Source organism: Atractosteus spatula, chromosome 1 (genome assembly GCF_055471065.1).
Source record: "Atractosteus spatula isolate fAtrSpa1 chromosome 1, fAtrSpa1.hap1, whole genome shotgun sequence".
Taxonomy (NCBI): domain Eukaryota; kingdom Metazoa; phylum Chordata; class Actinopteri; order Semionotiformes; family Lepisosteidae; genus Atractosteus; species Atractosteus spatula.
Genome location: NC_142706.1, coordinates 76,441,133 through 76,458,304, shown reverse-complemented (window position 1 = coordinate 76,458,304; position 17,172 = coordinate 76,441,133). Strand labels below are relative to the sequence as shown.

Below are 17,172 nucleotides of genomic sequence, written 5' to 3'. Positions count from 1 at the left end.
ACAGAAATAATTTTGAGAATACTGCTGCAGAGCCCTTAAGAATTGAATACCACAGCAAATGTTGGCACAACCCTTCTCCATTCCAGCAAAGCCAAGTGAAAACATGGCCAGTCGTAGGAAGGTCGAGGGAAAGCAAGGAACAACATGGTAAAACGGAGCAGAAAATCCCTGCAAAAGTGTGAATTTACATTGCTCGCTGACCACAGCTAACTCTTTTAGACTAGGCATGCAGTGCAGGTACGTCTTTCCCACCTGCCTGTCACAGGGATCAGGGGCACATTACAGAGAGACATCACCAGGAACGACCTCGAAACCTAGACAGCGCAGAACTGTGAGCAGAGATGGAGAGGAGACCCGTCTTGTGGCTCTGCAGAGTTTGCCCTTGTGTGGCGACTGGTGCTGTCTGGCTCTGAGCACATGAGCAACAGTGATCGAACCCCAGCAGAGGCAGAGCCGTGCTGCAACTCACAGGTTGGCGTCCAGCAGGCAGAGAGGTTATTAATGAGGAGGCGGTCAGAGCGAGGCAGTGTAACAGGGCTCAGCGCACTGATCATGCTCCAGAAGTGACATCACCCCAGTGAACCGGGACAGTGCAGAATTGCCAGAGTTTCCAGATGTCTAGGGACCAGTTCTGTGAGCAACCGTGATCAAACCCAAGCAGGGGCAGAGGGGAGCTGCACTCGACATGCGTGTGCACCGCGTTGGGTGTGGAATTGAGCGCACACTGGGCAAAAGAAATTGTGCAGTGCGAGGGAGACAAGTGCCTACCATGTTAGAGTGAGGCTGTAGGACTAGACGAGCCTGTTTCCTCCTCTGTTTTCTGTAGTAGTTCTCAAAGGTGTCCCTGGCTCCCTGGAAACAAAACAGAAACGTCAGGACCACATAATACTGTATAACCCTTTCAGCCCAACCTCAACCCAACACAGAACCACGAGCTGATGAGGAGGAGAAGTAAAGCTGCTGAAAGTCTTCTAAGCAGCTGGGTTCTTTCAGACCTGTTGAGAAACATAATTAAAAGTATTTCTTTGAGACAGGAGCAGCTCTTGAAGGAGAAAAGGCAAAGCATGCACTTCGACGTCAGCAACATAATAGGCTTCTGTTTCGATGCAGAGACAGACAATGGGAGCTCACCGGCAGCACCAGGGGAAATGCTCAGGAAACAAAAGATAAGAAACAAATTATATACAAAGACTGAAAAAGAAAAAAGGAAGGCTTAAGGAAATGGGATTTTTTGCAATTGTGATAAGACGGACTGCTGAAACATCCTCCCGATAACTTCTCCTTACACCAGCTTCAGGATTACCCAATTAAACTCTGAGAAAGGTCCTGATGAGAGACTGCCACCAGCGCGCCCCACCCAGCCCTGCAATGATGCTTCCAAACCAGAGCCGGCACCACAACCCACCTCCGGAATCCCAGCCAATACCTGTCCACCAGGCCCGCAGACCCTTCACCAGCGAGGCACTGGACCAGGCCTGATCCCACACTTCCCACACCACAGGAAGCACCCAAATTTCACCCAGATAGTTGTGAAAGGTCAAAATCCATACTGATGCAAACAGATCTTTGCTATTAAATTTTCCAGCTCAAGGCCGTCTTTCAGAGTTTCCAGCCTGGAGCTGGGGCTCTACCATGCAGGTCTGGCATGATGCCACAATGGCGTCGCCCTGTACCACACCGGGCAGGGCTCTCCTGGGGCACAGCCGGAGAGAAGGGGGCTGAGCCAAGCATCATCAGGAGGAGGAATCTCTCACTCGGCCAAAAAAGACTGAGAAAGTGATTGTAAGACTTTAACATTGCTGGTTTCGTTACCCTCATGCATGAAGCACTCTTTGTCATGAAAGTGTCAAAGGAAACTCGCTTTACAATCATCGAACTTGTGTGCTGCATTTAAATCAAATGAATAAAACACAAAGTGCTGAGATTTGCCTGAAGTCTGAAAGAGAGTTGGAGATGAAGACCATGTCCTGGCAGAGGCTGCTGGGCAGCAGCACGGGCACCTCCTCCCCTGCTATCCTGCTGGAACAGCAGTCCTCCGGGGGCTGGGGCTCTCCTCTGCCCAGAGATTAGATAGCGGGGCACGTCTGAGTGGTGGCAGACGGCCCTCGCAGCGATAACTGATACACACCCCCCCCCCTTTCGGATGTGCGCCCTCTGCCATCCCTACAGGGGCAACAGCTCGTCTCTGGCTCTGCTCATAAAGACTGGAGGCAGCGGAAGGGAGCGCCAGGCGTCCAGCCCTGCAGATGTGGACTCACTGACAGAAGAGAGCGGGAGAGTCATCCGGGCTACTGGACTCTCGCCGCTTCACGCTACTCTTAGTAACAGCATGCTGAGCAGGGATAATAATGGTGAAGTTGTTGGTAGCAGCCACAGGAGTCATACATATAGGATTACTGGTACCATTGTGGACATTATCCTGTATGGAGTCTGAACAGGACAAGCTGTGAAGGACAACAGAAACCATCCTCAGGTTTCAAGACGTTCACTGACAATCCTGTCCGCATTCTTTCCACCACCAAGCTGAAAAAACTGCACACTGAGAAGGGACAGAAGAAAAGCCTCTGGGTGCCCGTGCCTTTTCAGAGACGCAGCATGCAAGTTTTAGAGAGCTGCAATTTCTTTATGGCACATCTCCCGCAGTGGGACATTTCCGATGTAATCAAACTGTCTATTTTAACCGGAGCAGCCAGCACATGAAGAGAGAAAGTGTGTGGGAAGGGGCTGTCAGTGAAACTCCTCTGGCTGAAGGATGGGGACTGTGAACCAGAGAAACAGAGGGAGCAGGTCAATAGCAGAGGAGAGATCCTGCAGGGCACAAGAGGTGTGCTCCACGTCTATTCATCCTTTAACAGTTACGTCTACATAATACATACCTTTTCCTTCATGTTTGAAGACAGCAGTGGGAACATGAAATTATCCGCTTTTGTCAAATAAAATGACAAAACTGTAATTGGAGCCAAGCCTGCTTCTGAAATCCTAGAGGCTCTGTAAAGAAATGTCTGCAGCCCCAGAGTGGCTGTCCGATCCTGGCACTGCAGTCAGAGACAGGCCATGCAGGGGTCTGACAGACTTGTGCAGAGTATCGCGTGCAGGCAGCAAAAACATGAGCTGCAAATACAGAGTGGAGCACGCTGAGCTTGAAGAGGCTGCTTATCAAGAAGACTTGGGGTCTTTACTGCATGCTGACATATTATTTACATCTTCTGGACATTGTAGGAGAGAAATAAAAGGTCAAATAAAATCTTAAGATACATACTTAAGAGCATAACATTTAAATCAAGGAATGTTATGTTAAAATTGAATTACCCACTAGTGATATTTAATTGGGAATATTGTGGACAATTTAGGTCAACATGTTAAAGAAAAGAAAAGAGGGAAGAGAACTTGATGAGAAGAACTGAAATGAGGATGTTGAGATGGATTCTGCAGATTTCAATGAAGGATAAGATCAGAAATGAAGAAATCCGTAGATGATGTAGGGTGGTGGATGTGGTGGAGAAGATGCGAGAGGCGAGGTTACGGTGGTATGGACATATCATGAGGAGGGACGTTGAGGAAGTAACAAAGAGGGTAATGGAATCTGAGGTGGAAGGTAACGGGAAGAGGCAGGCCTAGAAAGAGATGGATAGATTGTGTGAGAAAGGATATGGAGGTATGTGAAGTGAGTGAGGAAGATGTGCTCGACAGAGACAAGTGGAGAAGAGCAACCAAAGCAGCTGACCCCAGGACAGTCTGGGACTAAGGCTGTGAAAAAGAAGAAGATGTTAAAGAAAAGATATTGTTACTCTGGAAACAGTGCAGAGAATAGAGTGGCACTGGCACTGACACTGACAGGCTGAAGGAGCTGAACCTTTCAGGCTCGAACAGAGGAGAAGGTGTGGGGACTAATACCAAGTACTCAGAATCCTCCAAGGTCCTGACAGGGTCACCCCAGTGATTTCTTCAGAATCAACAGTGAAACACAAACCAAAGGACACAAGTGGAAACTATGTGAGAAGGCATGGAAAACCAAAAACAGCAGGCACTTCTTTACACAAAGAGGCGTGGGAGTGTGGAACAAGCTACCCCGCCATGTTGCTGATGCCAGAACCCTGGCTTCTCTCAAGAAACTACTGAATGACATCCTTCAATAAATTAGCTACTGATAGCGACAGGAACTACCAAAGGGCTATAAAGGCCACCTCTCGTTTGCAAGTTATGACCCCTCAGCCCCTTGGCCAGCCCCTGGCACAGGCCTGCCACTGTCAACATGCACTCCTGCTCAACTCTGACCTTCCCCACCAGAGACTCCCACTTCCTGCAGCACGGGCCTGCTTCCTCTCAGATAGGCGTGCCAGCACTGCCTGACCCCCTGCCCCTCTGATAACCCTGATCCTGGGGGGGAGCTCTGTTGCCCTCTTCGTGGGGGGTGGGAAGCGTGTGTTTTCTGGAACACACACTCCATTACCTCACCAGCCACACAGAGGCTGAACAAAACCTTCCTTTGTCCGTTCTGGTTACTGCTTGCCATCAAGACTGAAACAGGACGCAGGTCTCTGGTGCAGCGAAATGAGTCTGCTGAGTGAGATTACAGGCGTTCTTAATCTGGGGCAACCTTTCACTAGGGCAAGCCTCAGAACAGTCTTGCCATAATGCAGATCTGAAACCCAAGCTAATTATACTGCAATGTAGGAACTACATTTGTAATCAATGTGGTGCATTAATAATTTAGGTTTCTGACAATGAAGACACAGTGTTCTCCAGTCCTGGAGAGCTGCAGCTCCACTCAAATGTGGCAGCAAACTGGGCAGCACCTCTGTCGGTTCCCGACTGGAGCAGGCTCTTCTGCTGGGGAACCGAGGAACCACAGGAGAAGGGGGTGGGGGGCGATATCTCAGAGATGCCAGAGCGGGGCTAGTGGTACGTGCCCCCCTTACACCACTCTGAGCTTGTGAAGCTCGTGCCGCGCTGTCGCCCAGAGACCCAGCAAGAGCTACAGCGTGTCATGTAATAGGACAGCAGCGCCACACGCTGGCGAATCCAGGGCCACTTGCAAGGGGGCGTTAAGAATAAAACAATCACAGGCATGGGCCTGTTAGCTAAAATAATAGGAACAACACCTCACACCTGTACAACGCTTAAGCCTGAAGGCTCTCTAAGTGTGTGTAACAGGCAGGAAGGGCCTCACTGCACCCCTCTGAAGAAAGCCCAGCCTGGAAGAGAGTCAGGATGCAGGGGTCAGTACTGCTGCTACGAACAGGCAGCTACAAAAAGCAGCAGGTTACCATCCTGTACTGAACGAGCGCATTTCTCACGGCAGCGTCATACACTGCACACACGGGCTCGGAGTCTGCTGTTCGCGAGGGAGCAGTGCCACCCTCTTGCCCGCCTGCTCCACCTCCAGCACTGGCATGACTGGCTGGCTGTTGATGTGGCCCATCCAAGCCCTGACTACCCCCACAGCCTCGCTGGGCCTGAGGCCTGGCCCGCGTAAGATGGCGGCTCTTTTCTTAACCACATGACCCAGAAAGCTGTGGGGTACGGCCTGCCTTTCTCTATCGCCTAAGCAGCTACAGGAAGACGATTGGTCAGGTAACATCAAAAAGCAGGCAGCAGCGGGCAACAGCCCCAGTCTGCGCCTGATGAGGCCAGGTGCTCACTCAGGTGACACACCTGCAGCACGGGAGGCGTGTCCAGCGCTGAGTCACTGCAGAGAGAACCAGCACGCCTGCAGGTGATGAATACCAGGAAAACTGCGAAAAGGTGGCCAGTCCAGGTCACCATCTAGTTTTAATGTGACAATTTTCTTTAAAGGTTGTTTATGAGGGGTGAAACTATTCCACAAAAGTGGTCAGGAACAGCACATCCAATCCTATGATACAGGAAGAATAAGTGATGGCTTGAACACATGTGCTTATTTAAAATCGACACTAAAAAATATCTTAATAATAACAACAATAATACATTTACAGCTCAAGAAAGATCGTATTGTTCCCCTTGGCTTGTTTAGCTGGCGTTTGTTGACATTTATCAAAACTTTTAATCAGATTTTTTTCAGCAAAGGAAACAGTAATGCATTGTTCAAGACCAGACTCTGTGTTACAGAAATATTAAGGAATTTAAACAAAAACCCAGGAAACAGAAAAAAAAATGGATGGCTTGATTAGAAAAGTGACTCGACGTCCAGGATTACAATAAAAATAAATGAAGCCGTTCCAGCGCGCTCTGCAAAGATAGGGTGTCCTTGGCGCGAGGCAGCCGGGGAGCAGGCCTGGCATGGGGGGGCGTGGGGGCCTGCAGAGGAGCCTGGGACATGTGTGCAGCAGATGCTCACCCTGCTCCGCGCAGGAACGGGCAGGGCGCGCCATCCAGGAGCACTGACAGACTGATAATACAGCTAGCAGCAACAGCACAGACAATTCTAATAATAGCAAGATGAATGTCAAGCTAGGGTTACTAACCGGAGTGAAAGGAAAACACTCTCAACTTCCATAGCAAGTGAGCAACTGCAGCCAGATTCGTACTCCACAGCAGAGCTGTGCGCCTTTCCCAGTCCTGGTTTTCTGTGATTCAGTCCGCCAGCCTCAAGACGTCACTAGAACTGCCACACTTCATGATTACAGATAACTGATCAGTGCTACAGCTAGGTAAGACATTTATTACAGCCTTCACATAATAGAGCACCAACCAGACACTGTGTACTGGTGTTTCTTTCAAGTAGTACATCAGACGTTTGTTTGAAGCACTGCTCTGTGGTTAGACCACTGTTACGTAAACCATTCGCTTGATAACTGAAGCTGTATAAATATACACATCAACTAAAATAACAGGCAATATTCTCATTAGAGGGATCCTGTTCATGGCCTTCCTGTCACAGAAGGACTCGAGAAAATAAAAAATGCAATCAGGGCACTGGACAAGCTTCTAAACACAGTGTAAGGTAAGGGTTTTTATTAGGTTCATAGAACTATGAACATGATGAGCAAATTAAAATAAAAAGTTGATAACAATTCTAATATCTCTACAGAACTGACACGTCAAGTGTTTGAGTCTTCTCTATTACAGTGCAGAATAAGCTCCTGCTGCAGCCTGCCAAAAATAGTTCATTTGAAAGTGGTTAAGTTTTGTGTACCTGACCCTCCCAATTCAGGCTCACAGCTTCACACAATCTAGCGCCAGGGCAGAGAGCACCTGAGCTGACTGGTAGTGTCACGAAGGAGAACACAGACTGAGAATGCGAGTGCGGCCTTGAACAGTAAGCTGTTTATGAAAGGGTGGTGATGGCAAGGTCACGAACAGCTCGGTCCGTTACTGAGGCCAGCGGGCGCTGCTCGAATCCCTCCCCCCAGCATGCCCCGCTCTCTGCCCCTCCCGAGCCGTGCCCGCTGGTGCCCTGCCCGTGGCACCGCAGCTGAACTCCCAGCGCCCCCGGCGCAGCCGAGCTCAGGGGCAGAGCAGGAAGAGAGAACAAACAAGCACACGGCGGCTCAGTGGGCTCGCCCCCCTCTTCACACCTCCGGGGCTCTGAAAGCCTTTGATTCGGCCACATTGTCCCGGCAGCACAATGGCTTCGCTGCTCGTGAAGCGGCGGCGGGGGACAGTGCCAGAGAGGCTCCCGGAGGCGCCGTTCTCACCGGCCTTCGCAGGAAGTGCGTGAGGAGCCGGCCCCTCCGCAAAGCAGAACCTGGCTCGGGTGCCCTTTCACGACACGGGATTAGGAAGAGAAAGGCTCCTGCTGTCGGCAGTGCCCGTTTTAGTCGAGCCGGAGTAGAAAGATCCAGTCCCAAGCACGGATCAATCCCAGGGTCCGGGATTCTCCAACTCCCCCAAAACCACAACATGCAGGCTTTCATCCCCTCCCAGGAGACTAGTGCTGCTCAAGGAAAAACTCATCACTCAGTCTGCATTCCTGGAGACAGGGTGCTACTGAATCTACAATTAAAAGCACAAATATGTTTCTGATGTGTTTTTATCAGAACAATTCGTGGTTTGGTCTTCAGCTTCCTTTATTTCATTTATTCTGCTGAAGATGCCAGAAAGCTGCTCACTGGGTTGACGGAGAGCAGTGATGCTTGTGACTTGTACAAGGTGTACGTGTGAGCAGAAGGCCAGCCTGCTAACAAGCCTGGGATGACGAAGATTGCTTTAACTAGATTGCCTGAGTCCCTCACACCAAGCTGAAAGACAACAGACTGGTTGCAAAGGATAGTGGACCTCTGTGGCTTCAGTCACTTCTGACCGGTGGAGAGCAGAGTCTCGCTGGCACACTGGAGAGCCAGCCCTTCGCCACAGGCCAGCTCAGAACCAAGACAGACCCCACGCCCCCAGCTGGCAACACCGGCACCACCCCATGGCAAGGAAATCCGAAACATCACCCGCCGCAGGTCCCGCTCCGCGGCTTGATTTGGAACCGGTTCCGTGCAGCAGGCGGGAAACACGCCGCCTGACTTGGAAAGAGAGCGCATTCTGGAACGCTACAGCACACCGGACCTGCCCCGCAGGGAGCGAAGCGGAGTTTGGATTCACAGCAGCGCAGCACAGCAGGAGCAAGGGAAGCGAGTCCCAGGTGCTGAGCAGGAGGGCGGGGCCGGTGTGTTCAGATAAGACTGAGCTGCTAATGAGCTCCTGTTGCAGTGGAAGCACAGCTCCAACACACACAGCCCACATGCCCTCCTGCCACTTCAACAGCTAAGATAACACCCTTTATACCCCTCCTATCCAAACGAGGGACAGGGAGCACAGACGTCCACCAGCCACCAGGCCAGCGGGGAGATTTCTACCAATACAGATCTTTAAATCCCCAGTGTCAGGCAGATGGACCTAAACTGGACAGCCATTGGACATCTTTCATACTACATGCAAAGACGCAGCAGAGCAAAGAACACAGTATGTTTTCTGAACACAAGTAAGTGCATATGAAAAGTCAGAAATAGCTAAATACATTTAAAATGTAGTCACTCCCACTCAAATTTCACTTCACCCAACTGGCACATGTGACTTGGAAGGAACAGAGACAGAGTTGGGAACAGCAGGAATTTTAATACATATCTGCTTTCAAGTAGGAAAAAGAAACTTCTCCTTGCCTTCAGATGCTAAAATAATCCCTGCAAAGAGATTTCAACCATGGTGAAAGGCACTGGTCCTAAAACAAACCTCACACGCACGACACACACACACGGAACAGGAGGGGGAGCCATCACTCACCAGCACGGTGTAAATGTGCAAACAGCGGTAAACAGGAGAGAAGTCCACCAGCTCCTGGGCTCCAGGCACCTGAGAGAGACAGAGAGACAGAGAGACAGTCAGGCAGGGAGCTGCACCACTGCAGACCACCAGAGCTACAGCACACCCTGGATTTCACACTGAATGTGACTACACTCACTGGTCCCCTGGTCCCTGCTGAAATCCTGTTACCAGTGCGCTTATTGACAGTGACATTTACTCATTTGACAGCTGCTTTTATCCAAATCCAAACTGACTTACAATCACATCCGGTCAAGACACAGAGGGTGCAGAGCCACAGAAAGCAGCAAGTCAGTAAACACAATATTACGTGTTGGGTTGCCACACAGTGCACAGACGTTTCAGTGCTGCTTGGCAGACAGGAAGTAGACACCAGGACAAGAACAACACTAAACAAGGCGAACATGTGCAGAGCAAATACCATGCAGGGGCCACAATCAAGCTGCTAAATAAAGAGACTGACTGACTGCCCAGCAGGAATCTAGGCACTGCCATGAGCTAACTGGGAAGAAGGGGGATCTGACTGGAAGGAGAGGCCTATTATTTCATTAGCAGCAATATCGGCATCGAGAGCTGGACTCCATCTCTCGCCAACATGGCAATGCAACACCAAAGCTTTCAGCAGAAAGCCCTGAAGTGACAGCCCCGTATAGTCAATACCCTTGTTAACCATCTCCTTTTACATTTGAACTGGGAGAAGATTTTTTGTCTGTGGACTGAGTGTTATTTCACAACGGTTCTGCACAGGTATGACGCATGAGTCCCCATCAGGACCAGTCGCACACCGCGGAGAGCGAGGACACCTTCAAAGCCACCATTCTGTGCGAACGGGCCACTGTAACCCAACCACAGGACACATTGCAAAAATGAAAGGGGAGAAAACATAAGAGATTCAGGGTAATGGAGAGAATTCCAGTGATCAGCAAGTACTCAATAAATCATTTTTTCACAAAAACAAAAAAAATGTATATATTTGTCACTGTCTTCAGAATTTTGAATTTAAGGAATCTCAGACGGTTCACTCATAAGACCTAAACAGAGGTTAGAAACAAGAGGAGGCCATTTGGCCCATCATGTCTGAGCACTAGTAGCTAAGCTGATCTCATCCAGCTGCGTTTTGAAAAAGCCAGCTGGGCTTCAACAACATGGCTGGGTAGCTTGTTTCAGACTTCCACAACAATCAGGAATATCACAATTTATTATAGTATTACTAACATTATGAATTTATTAGGAAGACATTATTATTATTTAAAGCAGCTTATTGTATATTTACACATATGGGTGGCTGGGTATTTTACGGACTAATGCGAGTGAAGTTCCCTGGTTTAAGTGTACAACAGCAGTTTCCCGCTGGGATTTGAACCCACAACCTTCCTACAACGAGCCCAGAGCCCTGAGCACAGGCCCACCTTCTGTCCTCTCTCATGCAATACACTTCAGTAACCAAAGAGCTTGCAGTTAGCGGATGTTCCTTAAGAAATACACACATTTCAGTATATAAGATTGCAAAATGTCATTATGGTCAGTGAAAAATATTTTTTTTTCACTGATTAAAATCACAGTTTCCTCAGGGGCTTGATTACTCCTACATTATCATGGAAGTGATTTTGAGGAGTGTCCTGGACCAAAATAACAGCCAAGGGGAAAAGCTAACCTTAAGATGGAAAATTGAAGCACAGGGCACACTGAGCCTCCTGCTTCTGGATGTCCATTTCTGCACGTAACCAGCTTCACGGCACAGACAGAGGGCACAGCTACAGTACCAATCCTCTGGGCACTCGTTTTCCCAAAGAACAGAACTAAACAATGCCAGCTTTCATCTCATGCCCACAAAACAACAAGAACACTCAATGAACCAACAGGGAAAACAAAATAAAATAATCAAATAATAAAAACAATGTGCAAAAGAATGCCAGGAATGCCTCAGCCCAAACCACCACTGCTACTAAAGATAGCAGGGGGTCATTAACACGAGACATGTTTCCATGACGCAGCGCCGAGCCCTCGCCCAGCATTGTTTTGGGAAACACATTAAAAAGTGGGACAGATCAACAGATTAGGAGGGCATCTGTGTGGCAGGAACGTGTCTCATGCCCACAAACAGGAAGCCACGCTGACACAGGGCACAGAGGTCTGGAGGAGGGCAGGGGATCTGAGCACGGCCTGCGAGCAGACAGGTCAATGAACTCTGCCTCCAGCAGGAGCGGGACACGCCATGCAGCCTGGAAACAGGAAGGGCTGACCAGCAGGACAAGTGGCGCCCCCCGGAGGGCCTGGCGGAGGGCAGGAGCGATGCCCCTTTGTCGGCCAGGGCTCCCCGCGCTGCGTCAGAAAGAGCACGCGCACGAGCACAACAGGCCACCGAGCGGACACACAGCTCGGCCCGCCAGCTGAGCAACACGTTCTGAAAACATCAGACATGGCGCGGTTTACCCTTTTGATTCCAACAAGCCCTGAGCCAAGTTCCATTATCTGAATAATGTTAAATAGCATTCAATTAACTCGGAATACTGTGCACTTTCACAGAACCTGGGAAAAGTGTCAAAACAACTTAAAACACAAAAAAGAGTGGATTACATCTAGAAAGCACTCCACCTGAACAGTTCAGTTATTTTGCTGTGTGCTGGAGGGTATAAAAACTTTCACAATGAACCTGGCTTTCTCCCTTTGCACCATTCCTGCAGGAATAGTGTAAAATCTGCAAAATCCCGGAAACTCAATCTTAGCACAGGAACAAATTACAGGAGCCCATTTGGTAGTTCGTAGTTAATGGATCCATGACATCCAGCCATTTCCTGCAGGAAGCCAAAATATCAGCTTCACCCACATGGATGAGTAGCTTGTTCCAGACTCCCATAACCCTTTGTGTAAAGACATGCAAGACTAGAGGTCTCTTCGTGTTCCTGCTCCATCTCCCACAGTGAAGAATCTCTCCAAGGGTTCAAACCAAGGTGTAACTCAAGCAATCAGTACAGTGGCCTGTCCTTATCTACAGAGACTGTCCTGCTGGGGCTTGTCTAGTATGGAAAGCAATCTTGCCACACCCTTCTTTGGGGCAGCCCACCAAGAAATGATCCAGGGAGTGTGACCAGCAAGGCAGTGTGAGGAAACTCTCTTTGCAGGTCTCAGTGCTATTGCAGACTGGAACGCTGTCTTAACTCCTATCAAAAGGATGCATGAATGAGTGAAGCAATGCTAATATAACACTATTTTATACAGTGTCTTTAAAAGCAATAATCTCAAAGCACTTTACAATACATACAAAACTCAGAAACACAAGGCTCACAGAGGACGAACAGTGCGGACGAGTAGGGGACACATAGTGTACCAGAGCCAGCAGAGTGAGGATCAGATGGAAAGGGACTGAGGGCTCACACCTTCAAGTTCAAAACTAGAAAGGAAGCCTGTGCAGGGACTCCAAGACAGGAGTGAGGTGATCACTTACACACTTCCTGCTCAGGATTCCAGCTGCCAAATCCTGAACTTATTGTGTAGTGTAGTTTTTGAGAATCTTTCAATCAGAGTTTTACAATCATCATCAATACTTCTGCTATAGACACAGAAAAGGATACCACCTGGCTCTATCTCTAATGCAACTCGCACAAAGTGCTGTCAACTGACAAGGTTACAGCATCGGTTTTCACATCATCCATGAGAAGAACCCAATAGAAGACCGGCACGACTCACTACAGAGCCCATGAGGGCAACCAAGTACACAAACAGAGCTGCATTACTACTAGATCTCTCCAGGGCCCTGGCAGATGTGCATGTTGGTATTTTGGGTAGATGACCCACCAGAAAAACGCAGCCAACGCCCCATTTAAAGATCAAGGTTGATTAGAACGGCCACCCTACGTCAATGCTTGGGCCGCACCCCTCCTATCACAGCGATCTGGAGGGTCTGGAAAGGAAATGACGTTTGGCAGCAGTGTGAGAGGACACAAAGTCCAGGGTCACGCCGATGGTGAACCCTTGCCCCCCAGCCCCCCTGAGGGGCATCTCCTTGCCCTCACTCGGATCCCTCCTCAGAGCTGATGGGAGTGCAGCCACGTGACTTGCGAGTCAGTATTTTATCAGGTGGGTAGATCAGATGGACCTGCCAAGCAGCAGAGTAATGACACTAAATGGCTTTAAATTACTCAGCCCATTAAAGAGGGCGTAGTCGCCTTGTGTTGAAGGCAGTGTCAGCCAAGAAGCCAGGGTCCCAGCAGAGCACCAATCGGAAGTCAGCCCTGGGCTGGCGGAGGTATGGAAAAAAAAAATGTGCATCAGAAATATCGCCCAGTGGACTTTGTCTGCTGCTCCTGTCACGTCTCTCATGGCCGTCTCTCAACGGGTCTAAGGCTCTAAATATAGAGCAGTTTCACCTCAGAAATCTAGGGCCATTCTACAGGACAGGAAAAAGTTCCCAAATTTCATCCCTACAACATGAAGGCCTCATTCCCTGCACGCGTGCACACAGTGCAATGCCTCAAGAGCGCAGCCAGAGGAAGAGAAGTCTTTCAGAAAGGGACTCCCTGGTCACGACATGGCACCTGAAGTCCAGCCCCAGCCACAGGTTCACAGAGAGAACAGTTGGCAATCGAACCTCCAAGGTTCAAACTGAACACTTCTTTAAGCGCTTTGAGAAGCCACCTTTAAAGGCGCTATATAAAATAAAGGTTTTTATTATTATTATTATTATTATTATTACTTCCGCAGGTAAAAGAAGTTAACAGGACAGCCAGCAAAAACTGCAAAGAAAAAAAACAAAATAAGCTGAAGCTGAAATGGAAATAAGTTGATCTCCTGAGTCAGTCAAGCACCAGTGGCTGAGAGTCTTTTTGGATAAGTACAGTTTTCATTTCTTATTAATTTGCAGACTTGCTCAGCTCCATGAAGTTTTCTTTCACCATTTTCTTTGCAATTCAACAACGTGGGCCTCAGGGAGTGAATACGTGAGGCAGACACTGGATGTTCACCAGTATGTACTGTAACAGTCAAGGTGAAGTGCTAAACCTGCACTGCAGCAGGAAACTTCCTGGTCATCGAAATTCACACTATAAAAGCACATCTTCCTGACAGGAGAATGCCCACAGAGCCAACTTATGACAGGCAAACAAAAGGCAGACATAAAGCAAGAAGCATTGATTTTAAAACCCAAAAAAACAATGAGTATTAATTAGCAGCTACAGGCTGGATCATTTTGGTTTCTCATCTTAGATATCATACCACGTTGCTATAGTGGCTATGTGCCTTTAAGCAATAACTATTGCTATTAATCTATGATTTCTCACAATTTAGCAAGAATGATGACAGCAGCACTGGTGTATCGACTGCCTAATTTACACTAATTATTTGATGGCCACAGCTTAATTTTAATTTCCAAAGAGCCTGAGTAAAAGGCTCAGAAAGTGAGCCATACTAAGGAAAATGAAGGTGAAGAACACAGGTCGTCTGAAGGCCGTTACCTCCTCCTCCTCCTCATCCTCTACATCCAGTATCCCCGAATCCTGTTCCGAGAGGGGGCTGCTGCCTTGGCCGTCCAGCTCGGTGCCCACGCCCGCCTCCTTCCTGGCACGCCGGCCGCTGCCCGCCCTCTGCTGGTGAGACACAGCGCTGTCCAGGTTCCTCTGCAGCTGCGCCTGAAAGACAGCATCCCACCCGTCACTCACACGGACAGCGCCCTCGAGTGGCCCAGTCCCAGTCTGAGCCCATCCACGGCCCCCTCTTGATCTGACTGAGCTTGAACGGCTCTGAAAGGAGGAATGGGCAAACACTGCCCAGTCCGGGTGTGCTACGCTGGTACAGCCCAACCAAACTGAATTACAGCTGTGATTCAAGGAAAAGGTGCTTCCACCAAGGATTAACTCAGGGGTGTGCACACGTATCCAACCTATTGTTCTAGATTTTTATTTGTGACTACTGTCATGGAAATAGAACTATCAAGGAAGCCACAAGAGAGAGTTCTCACCTGAGTAAGGTCTTTATTTCAATATTGCAATATTGGGAGCCCTGTTGTCACTCTGCAAAGTGCATCAGAGACTCAATTTGTTACAAGCAGTACAGGGTTTTTATAAGATGTTGCGCTGTAAGAGGAAGCTCAGCACTTTGTCCCTTCTAACACTTCCCCTTTCCCTAAGACAAAACAGATTACATCATAAAAACGAAAGAAGAAGCACCACTAGATTCGTTATTCAAAGCTTATCAGTTACTTTCGGCTAATCTAACGACCCAGACAGCATATATTGTTTTGGTACATTGACTTCTAAAGTAACCTAAACAGTGTACTTTGTTGACGCACTGTTTTCTAAAAATCTGCACATACTGTAGCACAGCAGTTACATCCTTGAAATATATTTTCTAAAAGCACCAATATATTTTTTGCATAGCTCTCTACATTTTAAGAATCAATTTACTTATTAGATTTCCATTTCACTACTTATCAGAACATTTGAGTTTTCATTTTCACTTGGAGGCTGTGTCTTGATTTCATGTTGTTAAGACCTTTGGAAAGGGTGTGTATACTTTCTATAGGCACTGTAAACACAACTGCCATCTGATGTACTACCCCAAAGTTTCATCCAGCTAAGCTGCCACAATTGTGCTGGTTCATGAGTCTGCCAGGGAACAAAAACAAATCACAGACATTGCATACTGAGATTCAGGGTTATAACTGTCATTTTATACGTTACCCACTGTCAGTATAAAAAAAACAACAACTTTGCTTTAAAGGCTATCCATTTGTCATACTCTGGAAAACCGAACCTACATCGGCACGACATTCAGAAATATGTTTGACTGACGAGCTAATCCTTGGGTTTTGGTAGTGCTCCTAGGGATGGAAACTACTATTGAATCGATTCTGTCATAACGACGGAGCTGCTTTATGACCTAGGGTGTGGGAACTGAAATATCAAACGTTGAAATAATAATAATTGTGGTCAAGAGATTTCAGGAGAAATTACAGCATATGAGTGTCGACAGCTCACAGTAATAATGTGTTTCTCAAAACAGAGATTTTATTTGGGGAAGCTGCAGCCAGCCACGGAGACTTGGAAGTGCTGTGTTTCACACTGTAACTTCAGCTCAGCCCCACCTGTCCAGTCCCACGGACACATCTTGAAGCTGAAAACGGAGTCGATCACGAGCTTCACCAGGAAATTTTGAACACGATCACTAACGGGGCTATTTCGCTGTTCCCCATCCCCTCTTTGCTGTTCAGGTGAAACGCCTGGAAACACTTAGCGGTGGATGCATTTCAACACCACCCAGATTTCTACAAATGAAATAATAATGAAACAAGTCTGGTATCGGGGAAGCCTGATCTCCCTGGGAGGCCTGCCCCTCGCTCCCCACACGCAGGAAAACACCCCACTTCCTCCGCGCACACGCCCCCGACCTCGTCTGCCCCCACACTGCCTGCGCGGCCGTCCCGAGAGATGTCAAAGCACTGCCGTACAAACGGCACCCTGCAGTCAAAGGCAGCAGTGGGGAGGGGCGTGGTGGTCTTTGGAGACGGGTGTTTATCTTCCCATGGACTGGCGCTCGCTCCACAGCCGGAGCCGAGGGGCTCGGACCCACGCGTCTTTCCAGCAGGGCCGCCCGGACCCCCGCACACCCCCGGCAGCTGAACACGTCGAAGAGATCGGTTCTGGAGACCCGGCTCAGCACAGGTGTCTCCGAGCTAAACACGGGTCTGAAAGCATGGAGGAGGAATGATGAAACTCCTCCAGTGACCTTCCCCCCAGCCCACACAGAGGAAGAGCGATCCAGTGAGATGACAAAACCTCTCTTTTTAGTATTTGACTGATGCTTTTATCCAAAGTGACTTATTTTAATATATTTAATATAGCGCTTTTCTGGACACTCCACTCAAAGTGCTTCACAGGTAATGGGGATCCCCTCCACCACCTCCAGTGTCCAGCCCCACCTGGATGATGCACCAGTACTCTCCCCACACACCAG

The 17,172-nt window shown here is 48.7% G+C and overlaps 1 protein-coding gene across 2 annotated transcripts in view; it reads right to left on the bottom strand.

Moving 5' to 3' along the window:
- Nucleotides 1-17,172, bottom strand: part of exoc6b (exocyst complex component 6B) — a 151,838-nt gene that overhangs the window by 78,411 nt on the left and 56,255 nt on the right. For both annotated transcript variants that reach the window (XM_088919819.1, XM_088919820.1), the window contains exons 7-9: nt 14,676-14,849; nt 9,187-9,255; nt 769-852 (exon numbers count right to left, since the gene is read on the bottom strand). In XM_088919819.1, the coding sequence (XP_088775945.1) occupies nt 769-852; nt 9,187-9,255; nt 14,676-14,849 (327 nt within the window). The remainder of the gene's footprint in view (nt 1-768; nt 853-9,186; nt 9,256-14,675; nt 14,850-17,172) is intronic.